Source organism: Acartia tonsa, chromosome 4, assembly GCF_053477335.1.
Source record: "Acartia tonsa isolate MP-2025a chromosome 4, ASM5347733v1, whole genome shotgun sequence".
Classification (NCBI taxonomy): domain Eukaryota; kingdom Metazoa; phylum Arthropoda; class Copepoda; order Calanoida; family Acartiidae; genus Acartia; species Acartia tonsa.
The window spans coordinates 53,589,664-53,601,370 of record NC_137263.1 but is presented as its reverse complement, the minus strand read 5'-3'; the positions used below and the strand labels follow the sequence as shown (position 1 = coordinate 53,601,370).

General features: G+C 34.8%; 1 protein-coding gene across 1 annotated transcript; it reads left to right on the top strand.

The window, feature by feature from the left end:
• The first annotated feature begins 3,551 nt into the window (after positions 1–3,551).
• LOC145317777 (uncharacterized) lies at positions 3,552–4,985 on the top strand. The gene has a single exon (XM_080159046.1). The coding sequence runs from the start codon at positions 3,711–3,713 to the stop codon at positions 4,809–4,811; it is 1,101 nt and encodes a 366-aa protein (XP_080015172.1). The 5' UTR covers positions 3,552–3,710; the 3' UTR covers positions 4,812–4,985.
• Positions 4,986–11,707: the final 6,722 nt, after the last annotated feature.

Here is an 11,707-nt window from a genome sequence, read left to right as displayed (position 1 = left end):
AAGATACTACTAATTCACCCCTTTTACACCTCCCCCCCCCTTTCTACAGGATGAACAAAGTGACCAGTAAATGAGTTCTATGTTTACAACCTAAATTGATGTAAATTTTTCCCCATGTCATAATATCCACGTATATTCTACATCCATTATCCAACTGCAAATAACACATTTTAGGATCAATTTGAACACAATTTTGGTTAGAAGGTGTAATTTCTATTACATCCATATATTAAAGTTAAAGAATAGAGGGGGCACGTGCTATATGTAACTCTACCAACGGGGTTGGACCCTGTGCCGGTTTCAATAGGATCTTGGAATATCCTTTATTTTCGGAAATATTAACACAGTCAAGCTACAAAAGAACAGAAAGCAATTTGCTAGTAGATGAAAAAGGTCCCAACCATTTGGGCCAGGTAATTGTATGGGTTGTACACCTATACTTATACATTTATCATCCATATAGTCAGCTATAAACAGTAGAATTAAAGAGGAAGATTTGTTCTGAGTAATTTTATGCATGAAGTATATTGGTGCTATAGTAATCAATGCAAATTATCCATAAAAATATTTGATTAGAATGAAGACAAAATTTATTTCAAATTCCCAACTGTTAAGAGCTGGTAATAGAAAAGCTGTTCCAATAACGACTTTCTATTTGTAATAACAATAAAGTTATCATCAAAACAGGTGACAATTTTGTTGTTATTTTAATAATAGTTACGGACGTTAAAACCCGCCTAAGAACTGTGAGAAGAATTCCAAGGAATTTGTTCTTCAACCAAGATAAAATCTAGTACAAATCCAGGGGGGGGGGAGGACTTCGGACTGTAAATTACACTGGTACCCAAAGCTTTATAACCAAGTTATTGTACTCGTAGACTTTGGGTACTTTTATTGAATTTTAATTGGTTGGTTCCAAACTAGAGATGTTCAAAATTTCAACCAAAACTAAGGAAAAGGTATTTTTGATTGTCATCATTGGGAATTAATATCAATTTATCGTCCACTGTCTTATCCCTTAAGATCCCTGAGTAGAAACATAGGACAAGGGCGTAAATATAAATATTTATATGGGGGTAGAATTGGGCGATGAAAGAGGGTTGACATCTATTCTTAAAAACAAGATTCAATATAGGAACATTTCCAATTAAATATCCAAATGGAAGAAAAACTTTTTTTTTTAGTTTGATCAATGAAAATGGATACAACATGTACTCTAATAAGGTGAAACTTGTAGCTGGCTAAAATAAAGATCACCCCCTAAACTCTATCTCCTCCCCTTTAACTGGATGAACGAATTGACCAAGAAATGATATCCACGTTAGCAACCTAAATTTTTCCCCTGTCATAATTTCCACATATATTCTACAACCATATTGCAATAAAAAAAAGAGGGAGGGTAATAAAACCCCCTCTGAAAGCCCTCCTGATAAATATTAAGAATGTGCCCCATATCTTGCAGTGTATCATTGAGGAATTCTTCTATCATAACACTAATAAGAAAGTGGTTATATTGACAGAGAAAAACTTGACGTCAAGCTTGCTAATAAGAACCTTATTTATTGGTCAGTTCGTTCATCCAGGAGGAGAGAAGGGGAAATGGGTAAAGGGGGTGGTTGGAGGGTATCGTTATTTAGCCAGCTGCGAGCATCACTCAATCAAAGCACATGAAAATCTGGTGCAACATCCAAGTAATAATATATCAATTAATAAGTAGAACCATAGAAGATTTAGGCATGCCTATTTTTATATATACTTTAGCAAAATTGGTAATACAATGTTAGGCAATCCCAATGATGACAAACAAAAACAAACCCCTTCTGTAGATTAAAAGTATTGGTTGAAAAGTTTGGTCATTGCAAGTTTAAACCAATCAATTAAGATTTTTATATCCAAATTATTTAAGTCAACTAATTAGATAAGAGTTTTTAAAAACTTTGGTTACCAGTATAATGTATATATACAGTTCACATATAAAACAAAATAATTCATCTATAAAATAACAGTTTGAGATATCTTTCTTATAGAAAACAAAACCATCTTATATTGTTAGCATCACCTTTTTTTATAATCTGTTATAAATAATATACTTTGCTTTTGGTAAATTACAAGCGATAGCCTCGGGTTCTAACTACATCAAAAATTAAAAGCTTCAAAAGTTGCTTTAACTAGCTAACTATTAAATTATCTGTCTATCTATCTGTAAATTTATATCAATATATCTGTTTATCAGAATTTTGTTGTTGGGGGTTTTTGGGATTGCCAGGGCGGTAGAAACATCCAAGCTTTTTATTTTGAGGGGGTAAAAAGAGGGGTTTTAAAGGTTTGAAGGGTTAATCAGATCACCAGAATCTTTAAATTTGTTATTTAAAATGCCATCTATAAACTATTCTTTTTTACTAATTATAGAATATTTATAATGCATATATTACTAATGAGATAAATATAAAAATGTAGAGATTCTACGCTTCTAGAAATTAAAAGGTTCATGAACATTGAAATTTTAACATCAATTTAATCTCTCTCTCTCTCTTTCTCCCATCTCACTATTATCTCTCTTCTATCTATCTATTTTAATATCCTATGTAGTTGCAAGTTTTAATGGACCAAAATACGAATTTAGTGGAAAAAATTATATATAGGCCTGTGCCTTTTTGGGATCATCCCCCCCCCCCCCTATTCTTTCATCTGTAAAATTATGGGATATTTGAGCACTATAAGTGTGTGTGTGTGTGTGTGTGTGTGTGCGGGGCCTACTGCATGGCATACTCCTATGCCCGTGCTATCCATATAGGATCCCGTGCCTACTCAATACTTAACACACACACTGAGCACACAGTGCGTGCGTGTGTGTTGATGAAGCTGCACCACGTTCCCGCTCAACACACGCACACACACGCGAGTCCATCGTCGCGTCTTGGTGTGTTGTCCAACCGTCCGTTCGTCGTGTCCGTCCGCTCGCTCGAAGTCCGTGCTCGCCACGTTCCCGCACTCACGGCTACTAAATGATGATGGACTGATGTTTTCAGTGGGCAAACTGGCCACAACTACCGACAAACGCACCCTCACACACACACACACTCACTACTGCTTGCTTCTTATTTTTCTCTCTCCCCACCATGAATTCATGCACTAAATACTTATATAGGCCTGTCTGTGTGTGTGTGTGTATGTGCCGCCAAAATTTGCCCTTTTTGCCTCTCTTGCATACCGCAATCCATTTCTCCCGTCCCTTGTATTTAGTCCAATGAGAGCGGAGCAACAAGTAATCATGGCAGAGTGCCTGAAAATTTTTGGAATGGATGGACAATGTCACACAGACACACACACTGTCACACACACACACACACACACAAAATAAATTTGTGTATGTATAAGAGTTGTGGGAGGCTAAGGAAATTTGTGTTCTCACGGTAGCTATTCTAGAGGGCGAAAGATCAAACGATACTCTTCTCCCTCTCCAACTCCCTCTCTCTCTCCCTCAGCCCCTCTCTCATTCTCTCTCTAGTTGTTCTATCGCTGTAAAAATACTTTTGTTAAAACTTCTTCAGTTTAAACTTGATGTCGGATTGCTCTGGAGTGGAAAAAAAAACTTTGAATGTTATTATACACACATGACACTAAAGAAAAATTAAATAGAGTGAACTTTTATGTTATTGGAAATGTTATAAACAAAATATAAGAATATAAATACTAAATAGTTAAATAAAATGCAGGTATCATCCCACAACCTGTCTGTCAGAGACTTTAGCAGACGTACCAGTGACACCGCGGCTCCGTTGGGTACCCGACCTCCGTCTCACCCCGCCACAACATCGCCAATAATGTCCGACGATCCGCCAATCTCAAAGACCCAGCGGTATAAAAAGATCACGAAACCGTTGTTGGAACGGAAACGGCGGGCCCGGATGAATGCCTGCCTAGACGAGCTGAAGGAAATTATGACATCCGCGCTGCAGGCGGAAGGCGAAAATGTGTCCAAGCTGGAGAAGGCGGACATTCTGGAGCTTACCGTCCGCCACCTGCACAAGCTGAACCAGTCACAGCGGCTGACCGGCGGTGGGCCCCGCAATCCTCTAGAAGATGTTCAAAAGTTTCAAGCGGGGTACTCTTCATGCGCCCAGGAGGCCACCAACTTTCTGATGACAACTCCTGGTCTTGATATCAGGGTGGGCCATCGGCTGCTAGGCCATCTCTTCAACCCAGCCGCCTTGGCAAATGCGGTGGCTGCACCGCCTCTGGTGGCAACAGCTTCCATACCGCCTGTGCCACCGCCGTTATCCATAGCTTCAACGTCATCATTGTCAATTGCATCACCACCATCTGTATCAGCAGCAGAATCTGCAGGATCGCTGCCTGCAGCATTGGCAGCTAGGCTGTCTCACCATCAACAAGTCATTCCTTCAGCTAGTCTTATCAATGCCTTTCCTCATGGCGTTAAACCTGAGCCAGGTATGTTACAAACCCTGCAAGATCTACCTGGAGCCCTGCAAGGTTTATTACCCGGACACTTCCAAGTTCCAGGATCTTCTTCAAGCGGAGTCCATCCTGTTTATAATCATCTCTCTAATATTGACGTGAAGCCCAATATTTCCCAGCTACCGCCTACAAGCCGGTACAACAATCGGCCACTAACCGCTGCCAGCTGTTCAGTAACCGCGGCTGTAACAAGTATAACCGCCCAGGATGTGAAGCCTAGCCTGACAGAGCTTGAACAGATGAGGATCTTTCGTCCGGCTGCAGTCAGACCCAATCTCAGTGGAAAAGAAATGAATTCAATTTCTCAAAGTGTTTGGAAGCCTTATAGTTAACTAAAAACATTTTTTTCAACACTAAATTTGTGATAAAAAAGCATTTACGAATAAAATATATATTTAAGTGAACAAAAGATAATTACATAATTGAATAGAGAACCTGGTGCTTTTTTACAATTTTATAAATTTGTATTTTAAAATTATATTCATACAGTTAAATAAATATTAAAAATATTATTTATCTTTTGATAATTTAGTGTTTTTTTAAACAGGAGTCACAACGTCCTTAAAAGCGAAGCTTTAACAAAATTGTGTATCCTAGAACTCATCATTTTCAACATTTAATAGATCATGGGAGCCGCTAAGTAAATGTTATTGTTGTCTTCTATAGTTCTGAAAACTACGTTCAATAAAGTTCCTTCAGATGGATAGACAAACGGACATTTGGCATTATTAAGCAGTTTCGCTAATAAAATACAAAAAAACTGATTTTTAACAGATTATTTAGGTTATTAATATATTATACAGTGTGTTTTTTTTTATGAGAACTTTTTTGAAAACAATTTTACCCCACTTATAGTTATCAGAATTTAATGATTAATGGCTTGTTTTCTTCGTTTTTTAAGGGAAATTATGAAACAACAAAAAAATTACAGTTTTTGTTGAAAAAGTACAGTAAAGTTGAAAATTAAAAACTTAGGTGTCAACATCTAAAAATGGTTTTAGCGCATTTTTCTTATGCTCAAATAATCAACCTTTTGCAAGAATGGCTGCTAAACACTTCAAAGTTGAGATATAGAGATAAAAATGTATACAGATACTATTAGGGACATGTACTAGAACATATCAAAGTTTGAAGGTCATATCTCAACCAGGGAGGGAGTACTGGCCTCCCAAAGTCGACTACAGAAAATCCATTTTTTTAAGAAAAATGCGCTAAAACCATTTTTATATGTTGACACCTAAGTTTTTAATTTTCAACTTTACTGTACTTTTTCAACAAAAACTGTAATTTTTTTTGTTGTTTCATAATTTCCCTTAAAAAACGAAGAAAATAAGCCATTAATCATTAAATTTTGATAACTATAAGTGGGGTAAAATTGCTTTCAAAAAGTTCTCATAAAAAAAAACACACTGTATAAGTAAGTAGAGGGCGGTCAGTATATACATAGATTTGTATCTTTTCTGATACAATGTTTTTAAAAGCGAAGCTTTTCCTTTATTAAGGGCGGTTCGCCGGGTCGCTTATCATGATTATTAATTAGGCTTGTTAACATTTCAAACTTGATGATTCTTTTAACATTTTGGTATAATATAGAATGCGTAACAACTCTATAAGTATCACCAGAATGTCTGTTCATATTAAAAATGTGGATATATTTTCTTTTTTACTACAATTTTATAATATACTTCAATTCTTATGATTTTTTGTGATAGTTTTTACGACAATTAGGTACATTGTTATGAGAGAAGCAACTATTTTTTTTTCGTTGACTGCCAAATTCCTTTAGCTTTTGCAGGGAGGGAGTGGACAAAGTTATACTAGAACGTAAAGATTTTTTAACACGTTCTCTCATTTGTTGGCTTGAGAACTTAATTTTATCTTGATTGGTTGCTTTCAGCTTTTCAACCAATTATTTTAACCAGTTTATTGTCCATTGTCTTATCCCTTAAGCGCCCTGAACTGTGGCTTTGAGATTAATAAGATAATATCTTTGAAAATTGGATGTTCTATCTTTCACTCTCGGGTTCATGTCCAAAATAATTCATAAAAAATATCGGATAAAATTCCCGTTGGTAAAAAAAACTCTCAAGATATCCCTAATTGCTTTTAAATGACACTCAAAATAAGTAAAATTGTTAAATAAATTATATATTAATTAAAGGTCTTTCCAGTAGCGAAGCTACTCTATGATTGTCAGTAATCCGTAACATGTGTTTTTCTCGCCTTCTATTTCAGATAGATATCTGGATTTTTTGTTAATTACTTGGTCCATTGGACAGCTGAATATGAAATATATATACGATCTAAAACTCGTATTGATTCTAACTTAATCCTAGCAAATTTGGCATAAAAAAAGACAGACCCATCAAACATTATATACATGACGGGTCTCTCTAGTTCTTGATATTTGACAGATCATTCTTTTTGATGCCAAAAAGGCTAAAATTGTGTGTTAAGCTCTCCATAGAAAGATCTTAACATGCCCCATCAAAAATTCGTACTTAAGACGGTTTGTTCTTTTTTTAAAAGACAGAGCCTTCATGTCTCAATTTATTTGATGAGTCTGCCTTTTAATGCCATTTTTTGTTAGTTTTTGACCGTAACTTTAGGGTTTATATTGAAGAGTAAAGCGATTGTTTTTTTAAACATCTTTATATCTAGATGGGATATATTCCAACCTGTCTTGACGTATTAGTTATTGATAAAAATCAGGGCTGGTGAATGTTCATATCTGTGGAAAATTATTTTCACAATATAAGACTTAGCAGTACAGGCTGGCATGAGAGGGGTAAAGAATTAAATTGTCGTCAATTTAGGTTGCTGACATGGACATCATTTGCTGGTCAATTCGTTCATCCAGTATGAGGGGACGGAATGGGGTTAAGGGGTTGGATGGGGGGAGCGTTATTTTAGCCAGCTACAAGTTTCACTTTAATAGTATATATGAGAAACTGGTATAAGATCCAAGTATTAAATAAATCCCTTAATGCAACAAATCGACATAAACTTTAAAAAAATAATAACAATGGTTTTTCGTTTAACTGGGAAAGGTTAAAAACGCGCCAAATTTTATTAAAATAGTCCTAACCAGCATAATAATGTAATAAATACGAAAATACTTGGAAAGAATTAAAACATAAATATTTTTGGTTCCTACCAGGGTTATAGGGAATACTTTCAACTACATTTTACCTTTAAATTTCAGGGATAAGACAATGATGATATACAAAATTGCCCCTTATATAAATTATAATTAGTGGTGAAAACTTTTGGACACTCAACTAAAGGAACCAACCAATCAAAATTCAATAAAAGTTCCCTAGGTTGTTAAGTCAATAAATAAGAAAATGTTATTATAAGACATTTGGGACTAGTGTAATTAAACAAACCAATGTCCCCTCCCTCCCTCCCTGTCCAAATTTTAACTTTTTATAACAACTAGCGGCTGTGCCCCTTGGGGGAGGTAAGTCGACCTTCACTTTCCATTTCAGCTTTAAAAGAAAAAGTTTTTAAAAAAATATGGGGGGGGGGGGTAATATGTTACAGGTGCGATTTACTTGTGAGGTTACCATCCCCAAAAATGGTTATATGGACCTATATGAAGGTTCACTACAAAGAAGAACCATATTGATCAGGCAGTTAGCGAGATCTTCAACTACAGAAAATGTTATAATTATAATTTGTGTCTAATGTTTATTTAAGGGTTAAAAATGAGGATTCTCCTCTTCTTATTTAATAATTTATTCCTTTAAGAACAAACTATACATAATTAAATCACTATATTAAGGATTCTCCTCTATTCCTGGCCTAACCCTAAACTTTTATTGCTTTTTCCACACAGCAAATATTCTAAACCTTACGGTATTGACATCACTCAAAAGAAAACAAGTATATAAATGCCCAAAACAGAAGATTGTGTGAGAAATTGTCTTTGAGAAAGAAAGCACTTGGACTGTAAATTATACTGGGTATTATAACTAGAACTACATTTATAGATATTGCGTTTTCCATCAAAGTACCTTGTTGAGCATGATACCCTTAATTCTTAAATAAAATGAAAATAAAAGTAGAGAAGTTCTTCATTTGTTTGTTCATTACTTTAGGTCAGGTTATAATAGGTCACATTGAGTACTGGGTACTAGACCAGCTGGGTTAGGGCACCCCGTTTGGGTTACGCGTAGGAAAAAACTACCAATTCTTATTTTCAATCTAATTTAAAAATAAAAGTTTTAAATTAAATAAAATCTAAAAAAAAAAGGGGGGGGGGGTCTGAACAATGCATTTGACAAGACATATATACAAGAATCATATAATAATATAGCAGCTCAAATTTAAGAACGTACATACAAACAAAATCTTATCATAGAGTAGCTGCGCTACTTTTAAAAAATCCCAAAATGGTCAAAAGAGTTTTATTAAACTATTTGTTGAGCTATGCCAAACTTGACATTTTTTGGCGGGGTTTTTCTATAAAACAGCCAGAAAAATGTCCAATTAAGAAAATAATAAATCATATAATTTGTGGTTTGTTAAAGATATTCTATAAACTAAAATCTAATAAAAATCTAATCAGGACTTTGGACTGTAATTTACATCGGTACCTAAAATTTTATAACCACGTTATCTTAGTTGTTGGGTAGAAAACTTTGGGGGATTTTTTAAAATTTTATTTGTTGGTTTCAATTACTAATTCTAATCTACAAAAGGTGTTTTTTTTATCATCATTAAGAAGTATATCAATTTATTGTCCATTGTCTTATACCCGAATCTAATATATAGCCGTCATTGCGGTAGTCTGCAGATTGTTTATATATTTTGTTCTTAAAATTTGCAAGATTGGAAGAACACTAAAATACTTTTCTTTCTTTGATTTTCGTGAGAAGTATTTGAATGTTATGGAACAATGGTCGGTTGATCAGTAGTCGGTAATGCATATGTGACGTCATTGGCGTGCACAGAAATTTTGCTGTTTTGAGGGGTTAAAAAGTCCACTACAATATCAGCTCTACCGGGTGACACCGGTCAATATACTTGTCCTATCAATTTCAAACCAGTAGTCGTAGTAACCCTGAAGCCCTTATCAGATGGTCAGTATGTCAGTTTTTACCCAGTAGAGGCCTGTAGGGGCACTTCAGAGAGGGAGTGTGTGAAGGGGGAGGTGAGATCCTATTTTGTTTTCAAAAAGAAATTATACAATTTTCTTTGAGGGGGGGGGGGTTGGAACACCCTCCCGAAAAATTAGTTAAGAAACTTTCCTGAGCCTAAAACTTAACTGTAAGAACCATAACGGTCCCGCAGTTAGCGATATCTTAAGCTACAGACAGACATCCTGTTTCTTTTATATAAAGATTGTAAGATATTTTGTTGTGCAAAAATCATCCAATTGATTACATATTTGAAATGATGATTTCTTTGAAAATTAGACATAAAAAGGGTTTTTATTTAAATGATACAGTCATGGCGTTTTAGATATCTTACAGGACACACAGAGAGATAGACAGACATTCTACTCCTCTAGGATGTATTGTATATTGAAATAAGAATATACATAATCATCAAAACCATTTATTATAGGTCACGATAAAACTACTCAAATTCTTAGAGAAAATATGTAAAGAGTTGAAATATTAGCTGCTGTAAGAAAAAGCAAAATCAAAGAAAAAATATAATAAGAATTATAATGCTGGACATGATAAAACTATTGAAATCCATAAATAAACAATGAGAAGAGTTGAATTTTTTTATGATTTAAAATGGTTTACTGTAGTAAAACTCTAAATCATAGAGAAAATATGTAAAGAGTAGCTTTTGTAAGAAAACTCAAAATCATAGAGAAAAAATAGAAGAGTTATATTTTTGAAAGGGATAAAACTTCTAAGGAGAAAAAGGAGAAATCCTTCATAACTTAAAATGGGCTACTGAAAGAAAACTTAAGATCATAGAGAAAATATTATATATATTCCTCTTTTTAAAATCCTCATGCTATGTGATAAAATTTTTCTCAAGCTCACACTGATTTAAAATTAGTCTTCAATTATTCACAACAAAGATAGTTAGATTTATGCCTTGGATGGGGGACAACCAATGAAAGGATGCAACCTTTGTCTGGAAGTTCTTGCTGTGTTTTATTATTAGAGATGTAGCTCTTATTACTAATAAGAATCTTAAATGTCATCAGTAAAGACAATTTTCAATGTGTTTATTTTGAAGTCATTTCCATTCCATAGATAGATAAAAAGATATGCAATAGATAGATAGACTGACAGACAGACATATACACTGATAAACAGACACCACAAGAGATAGACAGGCAGACAGACATATACACTGATAAACAGACACCACAAGAGATAGACAGACAGACAGACATATACACTGAGAAAAACAGACAACACAAGAGATAGACAGACAGACAGACTTATACACTGATAAACAGACACCACAAGAGATAGACAGACAGACAGACATAAACACTGATAAACAGACAACACAAGAGATAGACAGACAGACAGACATATACACTGATAAACAGACAACACAAGAGATAGACAGACAGACAGACATATACACAGATAAACAGACAACACAAGAGATAGACAGACAGACAGACATATACACTGATAAACAGACACCACAAGAGATAGACAGACAGACAGACATATACACTGGTACAACACAAGAGATAGACAGACAAACAGACATATACACTGGTACAACACAAGAGATAGACAGACAGACAGACATATACACTGGTACAACACAAGAGATAAACAGACAGACAGACATAAACACTGATAAACAGACACCACAAGAGATAGACAGACAGACAGACATATACACTGATAAACAGACAACACAAGAGATAGACAGACAGACAGACATATACACTGGTACAACACAAGAGATAGACAGACAGACAGACATATACACTGGTACAACACAAGAGATAAACAGACAGACAGACAGGAAAACAGACAGATAACAAATATGAGAAAAAACTGACAGACAAACAGAAAACAAAACAAGACAAACAAACAGACAGACAGACATATTGACAGACAGATATATTACAGAGGAAGAAGATTTAGATAAAGTAATCTTTTTATCTTCCATCTCCCTGTCTCACCAAAATGGATGTACAATATACGTGGATATTATGACAGGGGAAAAAGTGTCGTCAATTTAGCTTGCTAACATACAACTCGTTTACTGGTAAGTTCGTTTATCC